The sequence below is a fragment of the Staurois parvus genome, unplaced genomic scaffold, assembly GCF_062004578.1.
Source record: "Staurois parvus isolate SC_StPar_1 unplaced genomic scaffold, SC_StPar_1.0 ptg000662l, whole genome shotgun sequence".
NCBI classification, from domain to species: Eukaryota; Metazoa; Chordata; class Amphibia; order Anura; family Ranidae; genus Staurois; species Staurois parvus.
In genome coordinates, this window is record NW_028318458.1 from 1705075 (window position 1) to 1733015 (window position 27941).

At 43.0% G+C, this 27941-nt stretch overlaps 1 protein-coding gene across 1 annotated transcript in view; it reads left to right on the forward strand.

Moving 5' to 3' along the window:
• ATP13A1 (ATPase 13A1) overlaps positions 1–27941 on the forward strand; it is a 60046-nt gene that overhangs the window by 2201 nt on the left and 29904 nt on the right. Inside the window, exons 2-12 of the mRNA XM_089651751.1 lie at positions 8325–8414; positions 13441–13631; positions 14681–14753; positions 16663–16818; positions 20703–20772; positions 21808–21914; positions 22566–22695; positions 23933–23988; positions 25565–25691; positions 26929–27066; positions 27800–27920. Coding sequence (XP_089507877.1) covers positions 8325–8414; positions 13441–13631; positions 14681–14753; positions 16663–16818; positions 20703–20772; positions 21808–21914; positions 22566–22695; positions 23933–23988; positions 25565–25691; positions 26929–27066; positions 27800–27920 — 1259 coding nt within the window. The remainder of the gene's footprint in view (positions 1–8324; positions 8415–13440; positions 13632–14680; positions 14754–16662; positions 16819–20702; positions 20773–21807; positions 21915–22565; positions 22696–23932; positions 23989–25564; positions 25692–26928; positions 27067–27799; positions 27921–27941) is intronic.

The following is a 27941-nucleotide window of genomic DNA, read 5'->3' on the forward strand; positions in this document are numbered from 1 at the left end:
TAGCGTCCCAATGTCGGTGTCGGGGGGGTGCGTAGCGTCCCAATGTCGGTGTCGGGGGGGTGCGTAGCGTCCCAATGTCGGTGTCGGGGGGGTGCGTAGCGTCCCAATGTCGGTGTCGGGGGGGTGCGTAGCGTCCCAATGTCGGTGTCGGGGGGGTGCGTAGCGTCCCAATGTCGGTGTCGGGGGGGTGCGTAGCGTCCCAATGTCGGTGTCGGGGGGGTGCGTAGCGTCCCAATGTCGGTGTCGGGGGGGTGCGTAGCGTCCCAATGTCGGTGTCGGGGGGGTGCGTAGCGTCCCAATGTCGGTGTCGGGGGGGTGCGTAGCGTCCCAATGTCGGTGTCGGGGGGGTGCGTAGCGTCCCAATGTCGGTGTCGGGGGGGTGCGTAGCGTCCCAATGTCGGTGTCGGGGGGGTGCGTAGCGTCCCAATGTCGGTGTCGGGGGGGTGCGTAGCGTCCCAATGTCGGTGTCGGGGGGGTGCGTAGCGTCCCAATGTCGGTGTCGGGGGGGTGCGTAGCGTCCCAATGTCGGTGTCGGGGGGGTGCGTAGCGTCCCAATGTCGGTGTCGGGGGGGTGCGTAGCGTCCCAATGTCGGTGTCGGGGGGGTGCGTAGCGTCCCAATGTCGGTGTCGGGGGGGTGCGTAGCGTCCCAATGTCGGTGTCGGGGGGGGTGCGTAGCGTCCCAATGTCGGTGTCGGGGGGGTGCGTAGCGTCCCAATGTCGGTGTCGGGGGGGTGCGTAGCGTCCCAATGTCGGTGTCGGGGGGGTGCGTAGCGTCCCAATGTCGGTGTCGGGGGGGTGCGTAGCGTCCCAATGTCGGTGTCGGGGGGGTGCGTAGCGTCCCAATGTCGGTGTCGGGGGGGGTGCGTAGCGTCCCAATGTCGGTGTCGGGGGGGGTGCGTAGCGTCCCAATGTCGGTGTCGGGGGGGGGTGCGTAGCGTCCCAATGTCGGTGTCGGGGGGGGGTGCGTAGCGTCCCAATGTCGGTGTCGGGGGGGGGTGCGTAGCGTCCCAATGTCGGTGTCGGGGGGGTGCGTAGCGTCCCAATGTCGGTGTCGGGGGGGTGCGTAGCGTCCCAATGTCGGTGTCGGGGGGGTGCGTAGCGTCCCAATGTCGGTGTCGGGGGGGTGCGTAGCGTCCCAATGTCGGTGTCGGGGGGGTGCGTAGCGTCCCAATGTCGGTGTCGGGGGGGTGCGTAGCGTCCCAATGTCGGTGTCGGGGGGGTGCGTAGCGTCCCAATGTCGGTGTCGGGGGGGTGCGTAGCGTCCCAATGTCGGTGTCGGGGGGGTGCGTAGCGTCCCAATGTCGGTGTCGGGGGGGTGCGTAGCGTCCCAATGTCGGTGTCGGGGGGGTGCGTAGCGTCCCAATGTCGGTGTCGGGGGGGTGCGTAGCGTCCCAATGTCGGTGTCGGGGGGGTGCGTAGCGTCCCAATGTCGGTGTCGGGGGGGTGCGTAGCGTCCCAATGTCGGTGTCGGGGGGGTGCGTAGCGTCCCAATGTCGGTGTCGGGGGGGTGCGTAGCGTCCCAATGTCGGTGTCAGCGGGGGGGTATAGTGCCCCATCATGGTGTCAGTGGCAGGAATAGCGCCCCATCGATGGTGGCAGGAATAGTGCCCCTACGTTGTCGTCAGTGGCAGGAGTAGTGCCCCCCACGTTGGCGTTGGGAGGGGGGGGGGCAACGCTTCGTCGGGTGTCCTGTTGATGGGTTCCTATTTCTCCCACTGACACCAATGATGGCTATTCCTCCTACTGACCACAGGTGCTGTGCAATCTTTTTACTCTTACTGGCCCTGAGGCATTGTGTACTCCAGCTGATGATGGGGCGGCGATCAGCGACTTATAGCGGGACTGAGTGGGCATTCTGACACTGGGGTGGGAAATGACTTACTGCCACCTCCGGTGACACTAATACAGTGATCGTTGCTAATTAAAAGCAGGAAGGTGTTAACATCTGGGGCGATCAAAGGGATAACTGTGTGCTGTGTGTGTTTTACTAGGGGGCCATGCTGTCCAGAGAAATACACAGCAGTATGTCCATGCTGACAGGAGAGACCTGTGTTGTTTACACACAGGTCTCTCCCCTGTCCGTTCTACACGGCGATCTCTGGGTGCTGATGGGGAATCTCCGGCCTGGACCTGGTGATTGACATCCCTAGCCGCCTCGATATGGTGGTGTGTGCGCCCCCTACCCGGAAATGCGAAATGTTTATATAAACGTGATTTTGCGCATCCCTGCTGCCCTGTAGCAGTAGTTCTACTATAGGGCGGTGGGAAAGCAGCCCTTTGTTTAGAAAGTTTGGAGCCCTCACTTCTACATATTGAAAAGCTAACCAGCAGAGTCTGAAATGGGGCGATCTTCTTCATGACATAGTACTCTAGATTCAGGGATATATTGGATACCGTCAATATCCTTTGGATAGATTTCTATTGCACTGAATTAAAGGTTGTAAGATTTTTGTGTTCTACCCAGCGTCACTAAATGTGCTGTAATAGAAAATATTCATTAGACACTGTTTTTTCCAAGGCAAGGTATATGCCTGCAGCTGGATAATCTCTGATTGCAACTATAAATTCAATTGACTTTCATGCATGTCATGGTGGAGAGTTACCTCGTGACTGCATGTGCCAGCGTTATGATGATCTATGGACACAGACCTAGTTCTGGGGGTTACACATCTTGAATTTGTGATAAGTGGTCCTACCTAGTTATTGGAACTGGTGACATTTTGTTAATTGTACATACTGTGTTTCCACATTTGTAATCGTAATCCTAACCACACACAATTCATGTGACTGCCAGTGGAATCACTCTTGTGTCTTCACTCTTGTGTCTTCACTCTTGTGTCTTCACTCTTGTGTCTTCACTCTTGTGTCTGGGTTTTCAGCTTCATGTTTTCTCAGCTGAAATGCTTTTCCTGACACAAACAAGCAGATATTTACTGAATACAAACCTGTTGCTTTTCTTTCTTTTTAAAGTACAATTCCACTTCATGGAGATGTTTCAGTTGTATGTGTCTACTTGCAAATTTAATGATGGGCTGGATTCTTGTATGTTCTGGGAAGACAAAAATGGAGATTTCATCTCAAATTTCCGGTTGTCTCCAGCTGCTACAGCTATTTCCAAGATGAATGGTGGACTGCCACTGCCCTGATGGATTTGTCATATTGTAGAAGAAACCATTGGGGAATCCAGCAATAGGAGAATATCTTTATTATAGGGCCGTGATGCCTGCCTTCCAGGTATTGCAGTTCACCTTTGTCCTCTTAAAGTGTTACTAAACCCAGGACCCTGCATTCACTTATTTGTTCTCCCACAGTACACACAACATGGACATGCAATTATTTTAGTAAATATAAACTGCTAAATACCTTTTCTCATCAGCAGTTAGAGCTGTCTTGTGACTTCTATCAGTGTCCAGCCGAGTACTGGTTAAAGCTTGTAGGAGGAGTTTTCATTCTCGTTTGACTGCCCTATGAGACTGCATCACCCCTAATCCTCTTTTTAGACAGTGCTGATTGGCCCTGCGCCGATCACTTGCACCCTCCCCCCAAAAAAAAAAAAAGACACTCTAGCAATGCACACCAGTGATCATGTGCAGAGTGCCTTCTAGGGCTCTGTACTATTAGCAGATGGATTGGGGACTGGAAGAATGGGGGAGGGGTGCAGAGAAGACAGGATCAAACAGCCTTTTTACACAATGCAGAGGATTAAACCCTTAGGTTGCACAGTGAGTATAACAAGCATGCTTTACTGCATATACAGTCATGGGTTTAGTAGCACTTTATAAATGAGTATTGGTTTTGGAATGAGTTGGGAGAATGCCTATTAAGTAATATTTTTAACCTAAAAAGGATTGAATTAAAGCGGTGGTAAACTGCAAAAAATCTAAAAAAATCTTCTCCCTGCAAGTTAACCACTTGCCCTCTAGATGATTTACCCCCCCTTCCTGACTTTTTTGCGATACGGTGCTGCGTTCCTTTAACTGACAATTGCGCAGTCATGCTATGTAGTACATAAATGAAATTTATGTCCTTTTTCCCACAAATAAAGCTTTCTTTCGGTGGTGTTTGATCACCTGTGCGGTTTTTATTTTTTGCACTATAAACAAAAAAAAACTTACAATTTTGAGAAATATATATTTTTGACTTTTTGCTATAAAACATATCCAGTAAAATCCTCCTAGATTGTAAGCTCGAAAGAGCAGGGCCCTTGGATCCCTCGTGTTTTGTATTGTTACTGTATTGTCTCATGTTCTGTCCCCCACTATAATGTACAGCGCTGAGCAAACCTCCTGGCGCTATATAAATACTGTATAATAATAATAGTAACGGCAGCAATCAGCGACTTATAGTAGGACTGCAGCAGGAATTCTGACACTGGGAGTAGGAACTGACTACCACTGACATCCCCAGTGACACCAATACAGTGATCAGTGCTAAGAAAAAGCACTGACACTGTGCTAATGACACTGGGCAGGAAGGGGTTAACATTTGGGGTGATCAAAGGGTTAACTGTGTGCTGTTGTGTTTTTCATAGTGTGCTGTGTGTGTTTTACTATGTAGACAAGCTCTGATGTGCAGAGCAATACAAAGCGGCCTGTTCATGCTGACGGGAGAGATCTGTGTGTACATACAGACCTCTCACCTGTCAGCTCCGCCGATGATCACAGAGTCCCTGCTGAGAATCAGCGGCTGGGACCCAGTGATTGATATGCCGAGGAGTCAATAGCGGTGCAGGTAGGGAGTGCGCAAGCGCCCCCCCCTCCCGCCCAGAGAATGCAAATCGCATATATATACACGTGATTTTGCACATCCTGCTGCCCTGTGGCAGTACTTCTGCTATAGGGCGATCGGGAAGCAGTTAAGAGCATTTTGTGCTAGTATGCATCACATGCTAGCACATTATGAAAGACTTATTGAAAATGAAGCCCTCCAGTAGAGCGTTGTTGAGGCTTCCATCTTCACCCGGTCTTCCCTCTGGGTTCACAGGCTGTGGCCTTGTGACTGGCCGAGCAGCGATGACGTCACTCCTGCACGTGTGTGGAAGTTTTGACCGCGGCACGGTTCTCTCAGTGGACGGCTCACTGTCCGTTGTGCGCATGCACTAGTGTTAGTCACCAGCACTGCAAACTTAAATATCTAAACGGAGCATGTTTAGGAGATATTTACAGTATCTACAGGTAAGACTTATTAAAGGCTTTTATGTAGGTAAGACATAAAGATTGACTTTGCTTCCACTATAAAGGAGTTAATACTGATTCTAAATGACAGACCGTGCTTGGACCATTTTCAACCAGATTTAGTGACAATCTCTCATCTGTTGTGTCAGATACCTGCTTGCTGACAGCCCAAGGAGGGAACATTAATCAGGCAGCTTAGGGAATCTGCTGTGATGGCGATTGCTCTTCTGTGGGGGTCCTCCAGTTCCTCTTTCCTCCTCTCTACTCCATTTTGCATTGATATAACTTACCAAGTCAACAGAACTGATCTTGTAATTTGGAATTCTTTGTTCAGTGTTCTGATGACTGGCTGCCCTAAGGTGGTGCTTCTGACCGGCCTGCACTATGTTAAGAGAAAACCTATCCAACTGGGCTCAGTCTTCAATTCTCCTTTGTTAGGGGTGAAGAAAATGCACTAAAAAGGTGAGGTAACTGGTACCAGGAAAACAACCCAAAGCACAATGATACAACAGGAACCCCAAGCCAAAGGTTAATAGTGTAAAATGTTCTAAAACTATCGCAACAACCTAAAAACATTTCACGCTTTGTGGGCCGCAAGCCCCCCATCTGGGTCTAAAAATTTAAATGGCTTATACGGATTCAAAGGAGACTCAAAGGCACACAAAATCTGTATTCACGTATATATTACATGTTCAAAATCGTCTGAAGTTTCAGTGTTGGTGGCTGAAGGAGTTTGTGGCCCCTGAAATGTGTTGGCTGTTGTATTCTTATTCTCCAGTGTGTTAGGAAGGGTAAAGGGTCCAAATCCAGGCACTATATTGGCTGCATATCTTTGAGTTTCACACAGTATGCCGTAATGAAGCAAGTTCAGGCACCTGCGTGCCATTATTTGGAATGGATCCAATTTACTTAGCGTGCAGAGATGGGCATCCTATTAGGAATGCTCAATAGACTTCACTTTATAAACCACAAGTCTTTATGAGCTGCTTTTTTTCCTGCAGATTTCTAAATCTCTAGTTACTGCACTACCATACACTGCATTACTACGGCAGGATGTTCTGACTGCACTAATGGTTTTCCTCACAGCAGTCAGTACAATGACTGACTCTGTAATGATCTGGACAGCAGTTCTGGCATTCAAATGGGCTTTTTCAGAATCCTCATGTGCATGAGGCCTTAATATAGTGACAAAGGTCTCTCAGTTGAGCTCCTGCATTGTTGTCTTGTCACAGGCACCCCTCCAGGAAAAAAGCAGTTGGCACACATTGCACAGGCCTGGTCCACCATTGCCAGTCCTGAGCGATGTGTTGCATAAAGGCAGGAAGTGGTCTGAAAAACACGGGGAGGTTAGCAGTGCTGAGATGTTAAAAAAAAAAAAAAAAAAAAAAAAAAAAAAAAGGATGGGGGAGAAAAATGTAGAACATTTTTTAATGGAAATAAGACATGGCAGTTTTATATTTTTCATAGTGTTTTAGAAAACAAACTATCTAGTTAGGGTTTTGACCTTCATTACATTTTCAGCCTGGCCACCTACAGTGAATACCAGTACAGCCAGTAATACCAGTCGGGCTGTTTGGGAAACACTGTCGTGTGCTTGTAGTAACTACAAATAAGGTACAGATTTTAAACCTGACTAATACGTGTCTGTCAATAATAAAAAGATGTTATATTAGAGCAGGGATCAATAAATCCCAGGCGCCAGGTAGCCATGGTGACTAGAAACTGCGGTCTGGTACCTGGCCACCCCAGTCAGTCTCCTACTCCTCAACCTCTCCGCAGCCTTCGACCCAGTTGACCACCCCCTCCTCAATAAACTACACTCCCTCGGCATCAGAGACTCCGCGCTCTCCTCCTATCTATCCCAACGCTCCTTGAGCTCCTGATTTTTCCCCTAGCCCGCGCCCCCCCACTCTCCATCTCGACCAACAACTCCACCATCAGTCCCACCCCGCAAGCCAAAGTCCTAGGTGTCATTCTAGATTCCAACCTGTCCTTCCAACCCCATGTCCAATCGTTGGCAAACTCATGCAGGCAGCACCTCCGCAACATCTCCAAAATACGCAAGTTCCTAACCCAAGACACTACTAAACAACTCGTTCACTCCCTTATTATCTCACGTCTGGACTACTGCAACTCCCTTCTCACCGGCCTACCTCATCGCAGACTATCCCCGCTTCAGTCTATCCTGAACTCAGCGGCCAGACTCATCCACCTTACCAACCGCTCCGCTTCTGCCACCCCCATCTGTCATTCCCTCCACTGGCTCCCGATTGCCCAACGCTTTAAATTCAAACTACTAACACAGACATACAAAGCCATTCATAACACTGCCCCAAACTACCTCACCGACCTGATACCCAAATACCAACCCTACCCATAATCTTTGCTCCTCACAAGACCTACTTTCTAGCTCCCTGCTCTCCACCTCCCACGCCCAACTGCAGGACTTCTCCAGGACTTCCCCCATCCTCTGGAACTCACTACCCCAATCCAACAGACTGTCACCTACTCTCCTAACCTTTAGGCGCACCCTGAAAACCCATCTCTTCAGGGAAGCCTTCCCCGCCCTCCCCTAACAGCCGATCTCCTCCACTCCTCCTACCATTCCATCCCCCACAGCCACTTCCTCCTGTACCACTATCCCCTCCTTCCTAGATTGTAAGCTCGAAAGAGCAGGGCCCTCGAACCCCTCGTGTATTGTTTTGTTACTGTATTGTCTCATGTACTGTCCCCCACTATAATGTACAGCGCTGAGCAAACCTTTCTGGCTCTATATAAATACTGTATAATAATAATAATAATAATAATAAAATAAAAAAAACAGTGGTGATCGAAAACAACCAAAAAAAGCTCTATCTGTGTGAAAAAAACATTTAGAAAAATTTCATATGGATACAGTGTTGCGTGACTGTGCAATTTGTCATTTAACGTGTGACAGCGCTGAAAGCTGCTAATTGGCATGGGCAGAAACCCGGGGTAAAAGTAACCAGTAGGCAAGTGGTTAAAAAAAAAACTGGCTCCTAACTTTTTTAGCTGGCTCCTAGATTCAAAACAAATTTGTCAAGCCCTGTATTATAGTGAATTATGCTCTTAAATAGACTGGAATTACAGACTTTGAATTGATGTTAACAGTGTTTATCTCTCCACAGGACCCAAACCCAAAGACTGCAACATTCGCTAAAGTAGTACCTACTCCCAACAATGGATCTGCGGAGCTAGTGCCATTACTGAGAGAAAAGGTGAGACCACACTAATTGCTCTTGTGTTGCAGTGGGTATATTTAGGGTAAATATGAGCTCCTATCTCTGGTATACTGCCTGGTTAGGATGAGTAATGTACATGAAATCACATACGTCTTTTTACCAGCAATGTGTCAGCTGAAACCAGTCCATCCCAAAGAAAGTTTCATGCCAGTGTTTTCACAATATAGAGAAGCTTATCTGTGTAACAGTTCTTTAAAGATAACCCGTGACCTTAAAAACTTTACCATAGTTCATGCTGGTCTTTAAACTAACAATTTATGATTTCTGAAATGAACCAACCCTCCAGGCAGAGCAGGACCTTCATAGTGAGTGGATTTAATAGCTCAAGCACAGAGGTAGTATTACCTGGGTGTGTATGTGATAAAACCGACATCTGGCAGCAATAAAAACATCAGATTTGAATGGAAGACCTTTAAAATAAAGTGCATTGGTGCATATACATTTATAGTCAGGTAAAGATAATGTGGCCACTCTCCATGTTATCCAGTGTCTCGATACACTTCATTGGTCTAGGACCAGGGGCAGACTGACAACTCATGGGGCCCCCTGGCAATAGGGGATCATGGGGCCCCCGTGTCCTTGGCCAAACTCAAAAAAGCCTATGAAAAAGGTACCAGGGGCATCTCATGAGGCCCCTACTGACCCCGGGTCCTCGGGCAGTGCCTGAGTTTCCAAATGGTCAGTCCGCCCCTGTCCAGGACACCCTTTCAATCATTCCACTCTTTTCATTTCTTCCATCTAGTGCATTTTAAATAATTTTGAACCGGCAGAATAATATTGTTTTATGTGCTAGCTACACTTACATGGTTTGCTTGCTGTTGCATGATTTCTTTCTATGGCCATCTATTCTGTGGAAAATTGGCAAAGTACACTTCTCTCTTTGAGGTTCTCTGATACCCAACAGGGTCTCCTAGGAACCACCCCTACATGCGTTCTCCTGAACATAACAGCTGCGGGAAAAAATTCTGTGCAGGTTCAAAATAACAGGTTAATCAGTAGCAAGGACCAGCTTTAGACACCTAGAATGTCTAATCTTTGCTCCTTCTGTGTGTTTACACCATCTGGAGGTCTGCGGGCCTTTTCATGATTATGCCATGTACACTCCTGGACAGAAGTTTAGGAAGCCTCAGGGAAATGCAGTGGTGGCTAAGTTTACAAGACAACAAAACCTTTGCAAACAATATTTGCCATATAAAGCATAGTGCAGGTAGTAATTTGTATCTTAGCCCCCCGTTCACTCCAATGCAATTTGACAAGTTGCACTCTATTTGTATACAGAGACCCTCCTGCGCTCCACGGAATCCCTAACCAAAGCCAGCTGCTGTCACGTTTTTACTATACCATAGGATATGTGCAAATAACAAAACATATTGTGATGAAGCGCTCAGCTTATATTGTGTATAAAAAACAATTATAATTAATACATTCAATCCCCTATAAATTAATGATGAATACCGTGATTACAACAATATATTCGTGCTCAAATAAGTATAAAATGTACAAAATACACTACTAATCCATTGAGATAATATATTGTGCCAAATCACACTCCTATTGGGCTACCTAGTGGCTAACCAAAACAAGTGAAATATTTGATGAAGTGATAACACTTGTTGTGTTCAAAGTGACAGGTGTAGCAAATTAAATAAATAAATAAAAAACAGTCCAAAATACATGTGATGCCAAACACTGCAAATAATAAGTGTTCAGTACACAGTGATTCACAACTTCATTCCATGCTGCAAACGTGCTCCTAGTGACACTCTGATGTGACTCCCCCGGATTAGCCAAAATGCCTCCACCTTCCAAACTCGACCCTTGTGGGTCACAGAGCTTTATGTATAAAGGATCTCAACTTGGCTTTATTAATTCCACTGAGGTCCCCCTCCAAGTAATGGATTCCTCTCAGACCACTCCCTCGCAATATGGACTCATATATACAGGGCATATATATTGAGAAAAAAACAGACCTCCATAGTGCAACACCGTTTTAATGCACTTAAAACTCCAAAAAAATGAACTCTCACATGTTTTCCAGTACAGAGACACAATTTCCCATGTGATAGGGGTGTACTAAGGAAGCGTTTTTCAACCACTGTGCCGCGGCACACTAGTGTGCCGTGAGATATTGTCTGGTGTGCCGTGGGAAAAATTGCAATTTCATCCGTAACATGTGGCCTCGGCTCACAAATAGACCAATCATTAGAACAGCAATTGGCAAACTACGGCCCGCGGGCCGTATACGGCCTGGCGGACCTTTTAATCCGGCCCGCGGAGCGTGATACTGTCAGGATGATCTGTCCCCCTCGACGTATCTGCGCATGTGCCGGAGATCGCCGATCGGCTGCTAATGCCTGAAACTGGCACATGCGCAGATACGTCGAGGGGGACAGATCCTCATAGGAGACAGATTTTCATGCTACACCGGAACGGCGAGAGGAACGCGCGGAGCAAAGGTAAGTGAATTGACACAGGGGGGCCTGGGGGACGAATTACTGTGGGGGACGAATTACTGTGGGGGACGAATTACTATATGGGGGATGAATTACTATATGGGGGATGAATTACTATATGGGGGATGAATTACTATATGGGGGATGAATTACTATATGGGGGATGAATTACTATATGGGGGATGAATTACTATATGGGGGATGAATTACTATTGGGGGGGATGAATTACTATAGGGGGGGATGAATTACTATAGGGGGGGATGAATTACTATATGGGGGTATGAATTACTATATGGGGGGATGAATTACTATATGGGGGGATGAATTACTATATGGGGGATTAATTACTATGGGGGATTAATTACTATGCTTACTATGGGGGAATATTACTATACTTACTATGGATGACACATACACATCATTCATCTACTCTTGGTCCGGCCCCCGGGTCCAATTATAAAATACTTTATTATTTCATAATAAAATAATTTCTTTGTGTTTGATTCCTATTCAAGAGAATTACTTTATATATAGGCACAGAGGTAAATTTTTTTAACATTTTCTAATGGTGGTGTGCCTCGTGATTTTTTTCATGAAAAAAGTGTGCCTTTGCACAAAAAAGGTTGAAAAACACTGTACTAAGGAATAGGTGTACCAAAATGGCATCCAAACCCAGAACCGGAAGTACGTCACCGCTCAACCGGAAATGTGTCAACACATTGCGCCACGATCACGTGGCTTCTTCAGGATCCTGAAGATTCCTGCGCTATTTTTGGTTATTTTATGTTCGACTTGCAATGACATCTGTGCATGAAGTCACAAAGATGTCCCAAGCCGAACATGAAATTGCTTTGACCTGTGACTTTGAAATTGCACTACTTCAGCTGAAGTAGTGCAATTTCAAAACCGCATTTGGTGTGAACCAGGCCTAAGCCCTGCTTAACATTGGATCCGACTTTGAAATCATGTGACTTCAAGTGTAGTCACACAATTTCAAAGTCAGATGGCAGTGCGACTTGATATAAATCTGAAACATCATGCAAGTTGCAAGTTGGGAAAAGTAGTGCAGGATCTACTTTTCTAATTGGTGCATCTTCTTCAGAGTTGCTCCAATTAGAACAGTTCCATTGCCGATTATTGCATGCGATTTGAACAGTCAAATCACATGATAATCACATGATAATTCACATCAGTGTGAACCAAGGCTAAGGGATATTTTGTTTGCTATAGTAAATTGGGAAGATGTTAACCTTGTTTGTTTGTTCTAATAATGTGAATAATATCTGTTCTGTCCATATGCAGTGCAGTGTCCTCCTGTATGGTGTCATAGCAGCTCTCTCATAAGACACAGAAAAGGATGAGTAATGCTTTATAGCTGATGTTTCCCCTGCAAAGATATATATGGAACTAAATGTAAAATGTATGCATAGCCAATCCTTTTTGTTCTTTTTTTACCTTTTTTACCTTTTAATGCATTGCTTGGATTAAGGTAAAAATGTTTTTAGTTTCCCTGTGCTCCCCCTTCCCTGTGTGAAGGAGTGTGAAGGAGAAGAGAGAGGAGAAGAGACCAGTGCTGTGCACAGCTGCATCTCTTCTCCCCTCGCTTCCACTTCACCACAGGTCTTGAAAAGCAGCAGGAGCTATTGGCTCTTGCTGCCGTCAATCAAATGCACTGAAAAGCAAGTGTGTGTGTGGGGGGGTTGGGGGTCCTAAGTCCCACTGTGGTGTGTGTGTCAATAGAGCACCTCTGTAGACACACAGGTAGGTCGGGAGGGAGCATACAGCATGTGTCCCCACAGCTTGCTATGGGGACACACAAAGAGGAGGCACCGGGATTGCTGGCAGGGGACCCTTGAAGAGGGGGATCGGTGCTGCTCTGTGCAATACCACTGCACAGAGCAGGTGAGTATAACATGTTTGTTTAAAAACAAAAAAATCTGCCTTAAGTAACACTTTAAGAGACAAGGATATATTTTTAGTATGAATACCTATTCCAGTGACTGCTGTTTCAGAGACATTCCCCTCCCTTTGTGAAGATTTCTTTTCATTCCCTGTTCTATCCCTGGTACAGGAGATCTCTGGGACACAGGTGGCAGAAAATAACATGAAAGATTTACCCCTTCCCTACGGTTTAAAACTGAAAGAAAACTGAAAAGATTTTTGGTATACGTGTCAGGGACAGATCCAGATTGTGGAAAGTGCATCTTGTGGTAAAGGGGACTACTGCTTAAAGGCAAGGTATCAGTTTTGTTGATATCTCTGCTTTATGACACATTGGATCAACACAAGAGTTGTGTTTGGCGCGCACTGTGCTATACAGAGGCTGCTGGTCTCATGGCAAGAGCATATGTGTGGTGGGTGTGGGGTGCAGGAAGTGATCCCTCTTCATGGCTCGTAGCGGCTGATTTGTCTAGTTCAGTCCTGGAGTGTTGATGCTGTCTTGATTTTTGATTGAGAATCCAGACAACCCATAAATTATTTTTGTAAAATATTGCCTCAGATTCTTTTTCTTTATTTAGAATTTTTATTTGCACTTTTGTTTCCACAGAGTGAAGATGGGAAGGAGACCCTGTCATTTGAGTTCCAAAAAATAAAATATTCCTATGATGCTGAGGAGAAGAAAGGTTTCTTTCCTGTTGTGTTTCCGTTGGAGCGTCCCCTGTCCTATTACCAGAGTTCTAAAGGATACCTAGAAGAAGCTGATATCAAAGTTGCTGAGAAGAAATATGGAACTAACAAGTAAGACCTGACTTGGTACTTGAGCTTGTTTCTTGGGCATTATGCTTAATTAGGGGCAGCAGCCAGGAAAACCGTTTTGTATTTTCCTTCCTGTCTGCATTCTTTGAAGCTGGCCTGAGATATGTTGGTCTAGGGCTCTGCATGTTAATACAGAGCGTGTCCACATACACATTTCCTTTGTGTTGTCTATAGAGTGCAAGTTCAAATGGGCTTCCACAAACACCCTCACATGACCTTCCTGTCCACTAATATTGTTAATTTGAAACTTTTGTTGGGGTGTCACTGTGGGACTTAAAAGACTTGATAGCTATGTGCTTGTTTTACAGTCTTTCAGATTATAATGGAAAAGTTTAGGTACATAGCATTGAAATTGCTGTTACGCCTTGCAATGTTGAGATTGCTCTACTGTTTTAGCTTTTCGTTGCATGTCAGGAATAACCAATCTAAGGCAAATATAAATGACTGATGAAAAGGAAATGTTTTATGAAGGTTGCAGTATTAAAATGGTTTTTTTAGTAATGTCTAAATAGGTCCTTTAGGAAAAAGTATAGTTGTAAACTTTTTAATTTTTTTATTTATTTTTTTAGAACATGGTTAAAATGTCTGTAAAGGTTACTTTTGGTTTCTGTGTCCTGGAACACAGCAAGACATGGAGTAAAATATGAGAAAATCTCCTGTTGTCAATGGAAAAGGTGTCCCCTTCTATGCATGAAGGTTAAAAACCTTCTGTGTGCAGCATCTCCCTCAGCCCCCCTAATACTTACCTAAGCCCCCTCTCGATCCAGTGATGTTCACTGGTGTCTCGGCTATCCCGGGACTCCCTTTCCTCATTGGCTGAGACAGCAATGAGAGCCATTGGCTCCCACTGCTGTCAATCACAGCCAGTAAGCCAATGGGAAGAGAGAGGGCAGAGCCGAGAGGGAGGGGCCAGGAGCACCACTGTTTTGTCTTTACGTATGCTTCCAGCACTATACGAAAAGTAATATTTTTGTTTCAGTTAATCCAGTAATGTGCTACCAACTTGAAACTTTTTTTGTTTTTGTCCTTAGAGCAGAGATGGTTGTTCCCGATTTTCTTCATCTGTTTAAAGAGAGAGCCATTGCACCGTTCTTTGTGTTTCAGGTACGAGTTTTATAATATCCTTCATCAGGGCTCGACAAATCCCAGGCACCAGGTCACCATGGCGACTAGAAATTGCTTCCTGCTGCCTGGGCTCACACACTGCCTCCCTTTGACTTCAATGCAAAAACTCCTGTCAGTAACAATCCTATCTGGACATTTATATCTGTATGCCACTATACTCTCATTTGTGAGTCTGGAACGCACCACTACAAACTTGCACAGGACCCTTTTCGTAATGGCACTCAAAACGCAATGCGTGGGAATCACATCTCTGTGAACCACCTCAATAGGAACACATGTGTAGCCTGTCATGCGTATCTGTGAGTTTGAAAACGCATCCAGAATCACATTTGTGTGAGCCAGGGCAGCTCTATTCACACCTGGGCATTTTGCGATCAAGGCAGAATTGCTGTGATCACAAAACCCAGGTTCAGGTGCCATTGTTTTCAGTGGCACCTAAAGCGTGGTGCGGTTTTGCTGTGATTGTTGGGCGCAAATCACATCGTGTGAAGCTTGTCGCCCAAAAGTTGCCTTGCCCCAGGCACTGACGACCCACGCTACGCTAGAAAAAAAACCTGACCCCTAACTTTATAGCTGGCTTTTAGATTCAAAGCAAATTTATTAATCTTGTCAAGCCCTGTCCTACATGTCTGACAATTATTTGTGCCATAATTGGACCTGTCATAATATATTCATACATAAGAAAACGTTGGAGTTAAACAAAGGTTTTGCAGGCTTTTTTAATACTATGTTACAATATTGGGCCCAACTTAACAAAGCTGTTGGGTACTATGTTACATGTATTGTCAAAAAGAACTACAAAAAGAACGGAAAGGCACAAACACCTAGTGCATTGCCAGTGATTTATTTATTATAAGAAATGTAATATCTATATACTTTAGTTTTAGGGCCTGTTCACACCAGAATGTGTTTTTAGCATTGAGGCACGTTGTGTTAGGCAGCCCATTTCAAATAAATTGGCTGCGTTGTAACACAGCTGCATTCTGGGGGTGTCATTCACAATATTACCCATGTCAATGCAGCAAGGTGGTGTAAATGAGCCCTTTAGAAAAATGGCTCGCCGTTTACCTTTTCACTTTAAGACCAAATTTCAGATTTGAAAATATATAAAAGACCTCAAGAACATATCTTCTGAAAGCAAACACCATACGTTGAAAATATGGAAGTCCATACTTTGAACTACAATTCACAAAATAAATGTTTATTAACTCTATTTTTAGTGCAATAAATTTTTTTTGAGCAGCATAAACATGCATAATTTTCAAATCTAAATTTTCATGTAAATATAAAACCTGAGTATGCATCAAGTTAATTTATCTAGCCTCAAATTAGCATATGCTTATTTTTATTTTTTTCTTCTTACTATAGTTGGGTCCTGTTTTAGTTGAATTGCTACAGAGATGTTAAACAGTAAATGAGTATGTACTGGGCTCATCACAGATTTCGTTTTTTTAATACCGATATACGATAATCTTCCTTTGTTTCCATCCAAATTTCACCGTCCTTTACACGCTTCTGTTGTACAGCCCCATGGACATGATGCTGTGTCCTGAGGCTAGGAATGAAGTGAGATGGTGGGAGCCATCTTCATAGAAGTCTATGGGGATGTAATGCGCAGGCGCAGTCAGGTTGTGAGCAGTCACCAGAGGACAATATTATTGGCTATAGGGAAGTACGCATCTGTGGATGGTAAGAATGGGTTAGTTAAATCAGTGAAAATGGGCAAAAAGGATAAGTTCACTTATCCTTTAACATTCAGGTCTTTTGTGCTACAGAATAGAAAACGTGGCAGATTTTTGTTGCAGGAGTGGAGGTTCAGGAAAAGATTTGCCTGCCCTTGATCCTGAATGTTCAAATCTGTGTGCTCATTGTCTGTATTTGTTGGCAGGTGTTTTGTGTGGGCCTCTGGTGCCTAGATGAATATTGGTACTACAGCGTCTTCACCCTCTTTATGTTGGTGGCATTTGAGGCCTCTCTGGTCCAGCAACAGATGAGGAACCTGTCTGAGATCAGGAAGATGGGTAACAAGCCTTATATGATTCAGGTGAGGAGAGGCCTGAAACATTTCCTGGTCTCCTAGTATCTTTATTTTCATTGTATTGTCATTTACTTGCTGCTCAGATGATGTCAACTTACACATATTGTCAATTAGTTCTGAACTGGTGCAAAGCCAACTCTACATTCCTCTTCTCACCTCTCCAAAATACCCAATGTCACCTGGTGTCAAAACTCAGAGGTAAAGACAGCCTCTCCATCATGTGTATATTGATGGGGCTTGGGTCTGGGGAACTGCTTCATGGGAGGAGGTCACATATTTCCTTACCCAGAAGAGCCAAGTATTTTTCAGTGGCAGCCGCGGAGGATGGAGAGGCAGAGGAGCATAGGAGAGGTTATGATGTGATCAGAGGTGGGACTTACACACATTTCACTTTGCCCTGGGTAAGAAAGATGACAGCTTTTCCATAAAAGTCAAATAGAAAAGGTTACTTAGCTACAAGCCTCTCCTTTCCCAGCAGCATACACTCTCCCTTCCATGCTCCTGTGCCGCCTGTCTGTTTGGCTGCTTGCATTTGGGTAAGAAAACCCCAAGGAAGCACTTAGTGCTGTCACATGGGAAAGCAGTAAGCGTCCCCTGCTCACCTGTGCCAGGGGAATTCACCCAATGGCTGAACGGAGTGAATGAAGGAAGGTGTGTACATACTGCTGCATGGGGGCCAGGCAGACAACAAAAATGGTTTATTTTAATATAACAGACACATAATTATGGTAAAATAGTTTATCCGTCTATACAAACCTATAACAAGGTTGTGCTGTATGCATGTGATAAGTTGACTTTTAGACTACCTTCTAATGAGTTTAAACTACAGTATATGCCAAATATTTTTTTCTTTAGTGAATAGTTAAAACTTCTGTCATTTTTTTTTTTTTTTTTTCCTGTTTCATTCAATTGATATACCTTCACTTCTTGTCCCATAGACACAATTGTAAGTAATTCTCTCCAGAGTACACTCACCGGCCACTTTATTAGGTACACCTTGCTAGTACCCGGTTGGACCCCCTTTTGCCTTCAGAACTGCCTTCATTCTTCATGGCATAGATTCTCAAGGTGGTGTTAACATTCCACAGAGATTTTGGTACACATTTACATAATAGCTTTATGCAGTTGCTGCAGATTTGTCAGCTTTGTTCATGTGAATCTCTCTTTCCACCACATCCCAAAGGTGTTATATTGGATTGAGACCTGGTGATTGCGGAGGCCATTGGAGTACAGTGAACACATTGTCATGTTCAAGAAACCAGTTTGTTGATTTGAGCTTTTGTGACATGATGCATTATCCTGCTGGAAGTAGCCATCAGAAGATGGGTACACTGACACACAGTGTGGTCTTCTGCTGCTGTAGCCCATCTACTTCAAGGTTCGACGTGTTGTGCGTTCAGAGATAGTATTCTGCATTCCTTGGTTGTAACAAGTAGTTATTTCAGTTACTGTTGCTTTTCTGTCATCTTGAACCAGTCTGCCCATTCTCCTCTGACCTCAACAAGGCATTTTCCTCCACACAACTGCTGCTTACTGGATTTTTTTTTTTCTTCGGACCATTCTCTTTAAACCCTATGGATGGTTGTGCATGAAAATTCCAGTAGATCAGCAGTTTTTGAAATACTCATACCAGCCTGTCTGGCACCAACAACCATGCAATGTTTAAAGTCACTTAAATCCTCTTTCTTCCCTATTCTGATGCTCGATTTGAACTTCAGCAAGTTGTTTTCAGCACAGCTAGATGCATTGATTTGCTGCCATGTGATTGGCTGACCAGCAATTTGTGTTACCAAGCAATTGAACAGATGTACCTAATAAAGTGGCCGGTGAGTGTAAATCCCCTCTTAGGTGTTATAGAAACAAGCATCTCCATTGGAAGATTACAAATCGATCCTGGTTTGGTGACAACTCAATTTAACATTTTCTCACATTTTCAGTCTTTGTAACAATGGTCTTCAGGACATATAGACTAAATCATCTCCATAACTGGAACAGAAACCTGACAGGAGTTGCCACTCTATCCAAAACTTAAAGCCCAACTCCTTGCAAAATAAATTTTTCCCTTGCAGTGGAGCTGAGCCCGCACGGTGGACTGTTCTGGTATCCTCATGTCATCATTCCGCACCTAGACAAAAATGAACAGTTAACCCTTGCAGTGTGGGTACAATCCCACTGCAACGGGAAACTTTTTTTTTTTTTTGCCCAGCGTTGATCTTTAAAGAAAAAAATAGTTTTGGCTTTAGTTACACTTTTGGGCTAAAGGAAGATCTCTCTCATTATTTTGTGCTGAGATTTGACACACCTGCATTCATCAACCTGCCCTTGTGGTTTTTAAAATAGTGTTTTTAAAGCAATAGATGTTGGCTTTTCCATTTTAAATTTTATTTTTATTGCTTAACAGAAAACTATGATTTTTATTTATTTTTTTAAATAAACATGCCCATGTAATTTAAGTATGTTGTATTTGAAAATAGTCTAATTTGCTTGCAACTCTGTGTACATTTATTATTGCTTGTTACATATAAAAGACGGTTTACAGTTAGATGCAGCAGATCTCAGGCGGTGATATCTCTTAAATGAGATTTAAAGTCACAGCATACATTGTAATTTTATACTATTAGTATTATAATAGCAATACAAACAGTTATTATTGACAATCCTATGGAAGCTTACTTGGAAAATCTTCTTTCATTTGAGCGGTGCATGTCTGCTTTCCATCTTCCACAACTTTCTGAACACACCTTTGTTCAGAAAGCAGGCTCTGAAATGGATAACACAGCAGCGCATATTCACTAGACAAAGTAAATGTCTCAGAATTCAAGAAATATAAATATGTAGGGATCGTCACAAAGTAATTTGTCAAACACCAAGTTCACCCTGCAAGGTATTGTCATAATGCATCATTATGAAGGACTTGCCTTAAAAAAAAAAAAAAGCCCTCCAGTGGCGTGCTGTCACCGCTGCAGAGGCTTTCATCTTCACTGGGTCTTCTTTCCAGGATCGCGAGCTCTGGCCATCTATGCCGTTCCTTCAGACCGCATGCGTCAGCTCTCAAAGAGAGCGAATATCTATGGTGCACGTTTAGGAGAAATTAATTTTACCTACAAGTAAGCTTTATTATAATTTTACCTGAAGGTAAAAGTATACATAAAGTTTACTACCACTAATGAGTTCAAGGTGGAAATTAATTATAATACATTTTGACCATAGATACACTTTATGTTGCCTCACTCTATGGCCATATAACTGCAGCCAGGAACCTAGACAATTCAACTTTTAGTTTTTGGTCTAGGGAGACACAGTGAACCCAGCTGTCTGCATACTTTATTTGAAGCAGTTCCCCCAATGCTTATTGGAGAAGAATGAAACTGCTTCTTTATTTGCCTGGAGATATTACTCAAATTCTCTCTTCCTTACGAGAGAAGGACTATGCTCACATATTCTGGAGCCCTTGCCAGCTGATAAGAACCAGGTCTGATGATCTCTTGTTTTTCTTCTCATTGGCCTGCCTGGTTTCCTCCTGACAGTGCCATACCTTGCTTATCCATCCAGAGTGTACTTTTTTGTATTCTGGAACTCTCATATGTTCCTATTGCCTGAACCTCCTTTCACTCATTGTTTTCCTGCATGTCTTCTGTTCCTTTAAGACTGAAGTCAACCCTAGGTCTTCATTCCAGCATGGAAATTCTAGTCTACAAACTGGAAATTGGGATTGCTGGATTCCAGCATTTATGCCATCAGACGGACATTGATTAAACCATGTTTAGCTTTTATCATTTTGTAATTGTTTTGCAAACTATCATTGACCATTAAAAAGTTTGTGGTGTCTTCATAATTTTATCATGTCAGTAAATTATGCTTCACGTTCAACATATTTATCGGTTTCTAAGGTGTACAGAAATCGGAAATGGAGGCCAATCTCTAGTGATGAAATCATCCCAGGAGACATTGTGTCTATAGGTAAGCTTTCATAAATAACCAACAGCCGTCTGGGTATGTAAATGAAGGATTCATATAAATTGGGCGCCTTGCCAGAGCAGTTGAATTTTATTTATGAAGGAATCTGAGCTCCCTCTCACTTCGCAGAGCAGTATTGCAAAACCTTTTTGGCAGGGTAAGGGGGTGTTATTACAGATATGGATTAGCCAGATATGCGAGTAGCAAATTTGTAATGTTTGAACATGGTTTAAAGCAGTATTAATAATAATGCCAGTACATTCCTACTATTTTACTGGCCAATCTTCAAGAGTGACCTCTGAGCCTTCGAACAGTATATACAAATTAATGCTTCCATAGTCACTGCATAGGCTTGCTATCCACATGCTAAACACCACTTGGGGCTGAGGGAAAGGTTATTGACAAAGGCAGGCAGCCCATGTTTTATGTACTGCAGACATCTCTGGGTGCACTGGAACATGATGCCTTAACAGAAGAGCTATAACATGGTTTCTTGCTGTCACAAAGTTTAAAAAGCCACAGATGAAGGCTATTACTTTAAATTGCCATTTTAACCTGTATGTGTGTCTGTACCAAGGCCAGACATTCCATGTATGTATGTATGTAAACATTTGATCCGGGGTATTTGCGTGATTTCTGTTATGAATAAAAAGAGTCAAACAACTATGGCTTCATATGATCACTATCCTTAGATAAGACAGTTTTTTGGCGTTGCGCAGCAATGTACTCGCATTGGAAAGGTGTGCTGGGGTGCCATTCAGAATGAATAGCAACGCACCAACACTAATAACATACTATGTGTGCTCAGTGTGTGCAGTGCTATGGCGTGAGCGGGTCCTTAATGAACACTACATAATTTAGCCTAGGCATCAGTGACCTTTTGTCACAAAATGGCTTATACCGTGCCTGCCGGACACAGCAACAGTTACCCAAGTTATGAAGTTGTGTAAATATTTGATTTAGATATTGCTCAAAAAAGCCTTTAAAATTTGTCAACTAAACATGGTGCCATGGATGGTGTGCAATTTATTTTTTCAGGAAGGTCAGCCAATGAGAATTTGGTTCCTTGTGATGTTCTGCTGCTCCGAGGGCGATGTATTGTGGATGAAGCTATGCTGACTGGAGAGTCTGTCCCTCAAATGAAGGTGAGGATTCGATTATTTCTTTGATGCTGAACACTGAAATACAATTTTTTTTTTTTTTTCTTCAAGTGCTGCACTCAGATGTAAGTAGGGTGCTTTTCTGTTATTGGTACATCCCCCTCCGAACTCTTTAAACAAATACATTTTGTTTTTTAGGTCCCAAGAGTATGTAACCGTTTGGGATTGTGTTTATATAAAAGTAAAACCCAAACCATTTTTAGGTTTGGCTATGGAAATAGAGGTTACTTAGAACCTCCATTAGGCTTATATTACTGTTTGTGTCCTTCGTGGGAAGAATTCTCCCTCACTTCCTATTCTGGTGACACAAACCAGAGTGGAAACCTCTACAAAAAAAGGATTTCACTTTAGATTATCTTGGGAAGCCAATTAATCAACTAAAGCACAACTCCAGCCTACTTTTATTTAGCCTATATTGGAGGGTTAGAACCTCTTGCAGGTTTCCTCTTACTTTCAGTTCCCCTGACCCCTGTGTGAGGAAATCTTCCCAACGGGGCCACAACAGTGAATGAATGTGCTTTTTGACTTTCCCCACTTTATGAAAACAGAATAGTTTTGCCTGGAGTAAGGCTTTTCAAAAGTATAATGTACTAACATATACATGTAATAATAATGGCAGTGTGTGGATCTCTGCAGGAGCCCATTGAGGATTTGGATCCAGATCATGTCCTTGATTTAAACTCTGACTCCAAACTGCACGTCATTTTTGGTGGCACCAAGGTGGTACAACACACTCCTCCTCAGAAGGCGACTACAGGCCTTAAACGTAAGTACTGCTTTTTACCACTAGCCGAGGGAATGACACATTTGAGTAGGAGCCATCTTTGGTTTGTGAAGGAGCCTATTTTAGATTAAACCTAGTTTTCCATTCATTAATACACATTTTATTGCCCAAAGTTCAGCATTAAAGTGGTATTAAACCCACAAGAAAACATTTATTATATTGCAGCTTACCAGTTCTTAGATGTGATGGCTGCATTTGTTTTTTGTTTTTTTTTAGGCTGTCTTTCTTTTATTTTCATCTGGTGATCCAACAAAAAAGCTTTCCTGCAGATGTAGCAGTTAAAGGGTTGAGATAAATCACTTACAATGATCAGCTTTTTATTTATGTAAAGCCTTTATCCCAAAAGGAAAAAAAAAAAACTCTTGCCATACCTACTTGTAAAGTGTGAGCTTGAGTTTGGTTTCAACTTGTTAGTGTATCTAAATCTGCTAGTCCATCTAATATTACCCACCCCCAGATTAATAGTGCTACTGTCCAGGTGCCTCCTGTACTCCTTTGCTGAAAGATCTGATGAAAAACTTTATAGTACTCTGCTGATCTACGCTCTATAGCAGCAGAGGATGTCAGGACTATGAATCTGTGTCTGATTGGTGCTGTCGGCTTTCAATATAGAGAATCAAAAGTTAATAGCTACAAAGTATTTTAAAGGATACTAAAAATTATATTTTATAGCAAATGTTTATAATTTTTTTGTAATGACCTCATGTAGGTAGAGTGTAAATTGACAATAGCATTCACTGTTTACACTGTAAAGATATCTGGAGGAGGTTTTGTCAATCACAGCCCTCCTGCCTGTGTCCATGTGCTGTACTAACCGGAGATGAAGCCTCCATCAATCACCATCTTACATCCCGTCTCTATAGTGTTTAGCAATATGGAGGAGGGAAGAAACTGTAATTTACAACTGTTTATACGCCCACATTAGTGACTCTATAGTTATGTGGGATGCACAGATAATAAAAGGAGGAAATGAACAACTTAGAAGGGAAATGATTACTGTAGCATGCTTGGTGGATGTGGCAAAGGTTGGTCTACACAATCTCAGGCTGCAGTGGGGACACAGACAAGGAAGGAAGGACAGTGAACAGTAGGATCAACCAGGTTTTTGTCAATCTACGGAAGAATGCTTCAGAGGCAAGGTTAGTTTGAACACAATGTAATATAGCTTTTATTGACAGTGTATACTGATACTTTAATGTTTTCTTTTCTGTCTTCTTAGCTCTTGATAATGGGTGTGTGGCCTATGTCTTAAGAACTGGATTTAACACTTCCCAGGTGAGGATCAAATAAACATTTAAAACATGACACAGGATGGTGCAGAGAGATGGGAATGAATTAGCTCTGCAAAAAGGTGTTTTTGTTTTGTTTGAGCATGAGGTAAGGATGTACACTGATCACCCAAAACATTATGACCACTGACGGATACAGTGAATAAAATTGATTATCTCGTTACAATGACATCTGAAAATGGATGGGATATATTAGGCAGTAAGTGAACATGTCCATGAAGTTGATATGTTGAAAGCAGAAAAAATGGACAAGCGTAAGGATTTGTTCTACTCTGACAAGAGCCAATCTGAAATGGCTAGACTGGGTCAGAACATCTCCAAAACTGCAGCTCTTGTGGGATACTCCTTGTCTGCAGTGGTCAGGATCTACAGAAAGCGGTCCAAAGAAGGAAATCCAGTGTAAGGGTCATTGGCGGCTTAGGCTCTTTGATGCATGTGGGGAGCAAAGACTGGCCTGTGTACGCTGATACAATAGAAGTGACACTGCGCTCAGATTGCTGAGAAAGGTAATGCTGGTTCTGATAGGTGTCAGAAGACACAGAGCATTGCTGTTTGTTGTGCATGAGGCTGCATGACTGCAGTCAGGGTGCCCATGCTAACTTGTGTTCACAGCCAGAAGTGCCTGAAATGGGCATGTGAGCATCAGAATTGGACCACAGACCAATGTAAAAAGATGGTCTGGTCTGATGAATCACATTTTTCTTTTTTACATCTTGTGGATGGGCGGGTGTGTGTGTCGCTTACCTGGGGAAGAGATGGTACCAGGTTGCACTATTTGCAGAGCGTAAGCTGGGGAAGGCAGTGTGATGTCTTGTCTAGTGGAGTCCATGCTTTGGTGAAAACAAAGGGACTTACAAAATATTAGCATGTGGTCATAATGTTATGACTGATCAGTGTATATAGCATAGTATATTAATTTTACCTGACTAAATATGTATTTTATTAAAGTACAGCTAAATGCTCCTGTATGAGTTTAAACAAGTACTGAATCCAGTTACATGTGATGCACAATCTTCATAAAGTAAACAAAAAGCTGCATTAGTCTTCGTTTGGACGGCCAAATAGCAGCTGCAAGGGGCAGTTGTAAATCTTACCTGCGCAGTCTTTGTGCGCACAGCTGCAGCTGTCAGAGGTGGCTATCATATTATACTCTGTACTAACCTATGGCTGGCACTGCCACTGTGAACATTTAACCACTCAGAGCGGTTGCCTGCAAATTAATCTCTCGCAGACGCAGATGATGTGCATTCACAGTTTGTGTTTCTGCAGAGTTCTGGCCACAGTTAATAGTCCAGTTTGTATACTGCCATAGCAAAGGCGGTTCTTAGCTACCTGTGAACGCTGCAATATATACTGTACAAATATATATGTCTTTTTTTTTTTTTTAACGAACGTATGGACATTTCTGTAGAACAGATTGAGGGTGTATCAAAATTTTTTTGTTTCCACTACTTTTACCTCATCACAACATTCAACACATGACGGTACAGCATGGTTATTCTCTTCAGTTGTTTCATTGCTTTTTTGTTACTGTTTGGTAATGTCATTTTTGTTTTTAACAGGGTAAGCTCCTGCGTACAATCCTGTTTGGGGTCAAACGTGTCACTGCCAACAACTTGGAAACTTTTATTTTCATCCTCTTCCTCCTGGTGTTTGCCATCGCTGCCGCTGCTTATGTCTGGATAGAAGGTGAGTGCTAAAAATGTAATATCTTAAATGTACAGGACACAGGACTTGTATCCACAGACCATGGGTTATATGCAGGCTGCCTTCATTTGGTTGGACACTGGCAAAAAGGGCTGGGGCTAATGCTGCCCCTAGAGTGTACTTGTATAACCCTGCCCACTTTGGGAGACTTCATTTTTTTGCTAGTCTCCTTTTGATGACCTTTTTTCTTTTTAAACCATTAATTTTATTTTTTCTCAGAACCTTCTAACATGTGACTGCTAAATTCCCTGGACTGTCTAGCAGTTTTTGGGTCCTGAGTGTGCACCTTGGGGACCATATCCAGACCCCAGTATTTGGTGCTGGCCTGTAATGTTAGCTTCGGGCACTGGATCCTTTGTCATGCACTCACCTTGGCATGTAGTAGTTAGCTGCAAGATGCTATACAGCGCACAGAGCCTCTCCATCTGTTACTGAAGTAAAGAGTGTGTTTGGAACTATTTAAACTTCTATAAAGTTTAAGGCTTCAAGGAGTTTTACACACATTGCTTTGCAGCTGCCAGTTGCTTCCGCACACCCCAGCTCTCTGCACTCTATTAGTTTCATTGGAGGACAGGTGAGATATTGGAGATCTTTTATGCCACTGATGACTCATCAAAGAGAATCTGTCACCACAAAATTCACCAAAGACTCTTTTTTTTGTCCTCCTTTGTTGGAAGAAAAAGTTTAGTTAAACAATTTTTTCTTTAGTTAAGTGTAAAAAAATGTAAGTTATACCCAAGCGCTTCTTGCCTCGCCAATAATAATTATTTTTTTTTACTTCATCGAGATTCATTGGGGGTAAAGGAAAAGTACTCCTTCCTGTAGCAGAGAGCCGTGGTCTCTGACTCCTATGGCTACTACCTCATCTCTGCGAAAGATACCTTTTTGCTGTCCCCAAGCAATCAACCTCAAAAGCAAGGTCTTCTGTCGCAAGCCCTATACTCCCAAGAGAAGGTCCCTAATGCTTTCTTTTAGGGTCACAGGAAGTTACAATGATACAGCATTTGTGACAAGATTAACACATATTAATAAAGTTTTTAACATATTCTATAATTTATAAATGATAGAAATTTATAAATTCTAACAGCAAAAATGACACCTATGAAATTTATAATAGAACAATAAATTAGCCTGTGAATATTTAGAAATTTTACGGTGTACTTTTTTGTGGTTAATATGTAGTGTTACATTTGCTCTTAATCATGATTTCTACTTTCAGGTACCAAAGATCTTAGTAGAAACCGGTACAAGCTATTTTTGGAATGCACCCTGATCTTGACCTCGGTTGTGCCCCCTGAGCTGCCTATTGAGCTTTCCCTGGCAGTGAACACCTCGCTGATTGCTCTGGCCAAACTCTGTGAGTAAATTGCTGTGTGATTGTACAGTGCACAGAGATCTTCATATATCCATGTCCCTGTTTGAATACATATGGAGCATTTGGTATACTTCATATAGATGCAATATCACACAAATGCTTGTTTAGCCTCTCCTCTCTACTGTTCCCTGCAACATTATCTGACTTCAGAACTGCTGCTGTAAAACAATAAAATACACTTTTTATATTATTGAACAAGATTTAATATGTTGCTTGTGTAGTAAAGGTAAAGTAAAAAGCTGAAGCATTAAGCAAATGATTTTACTGGTAATGTAAAGCAGTGGAATACAATTTTGTATCCATCTAATAGAAAGCAATAGTGGCCCCCTCCTTCACACAATGTCAAATTTGTTTGAACCCTAAACCTTGGCTACTGTTACACAAAAATACATACTACAGCTAAGAAGCTGAAACTTGACTTAAAGCGGAGCTCCACCCAAAAGTCTTTAAGCCTTTGTTCCCCGCTCCCCATTAAGGATTGGCACTTTTGGGGAGCGGGTACCTGAATTTGACAGGTACCCGCTCCCACTTATGCTGCGATCGCAAGCGGAAGTTGTCTTACATGCAAGTTTTATTGTTGAAATAAGTACCTATAATGTAAATGTATTTTTTTAATTTTGATGTCTAGAATGATCAAATGAGAAAAATAACAATAACAAAAACATTTGTCACCCTGTAGTAAATGTATGTTGTCTGATTTTGTTTGACATTTCAGATGTATACTGTACTGAGCCTTTCCGAATTCCATTTGCTGGCAAGGTGGAGATTTGCTGCTTTGACAAGACTGGTACATTAACCAGTGATAGCCTAGTAGTACGGGGAGTGGCTGGCCTCAAGTAAGTTCTTACTCTTTTTAA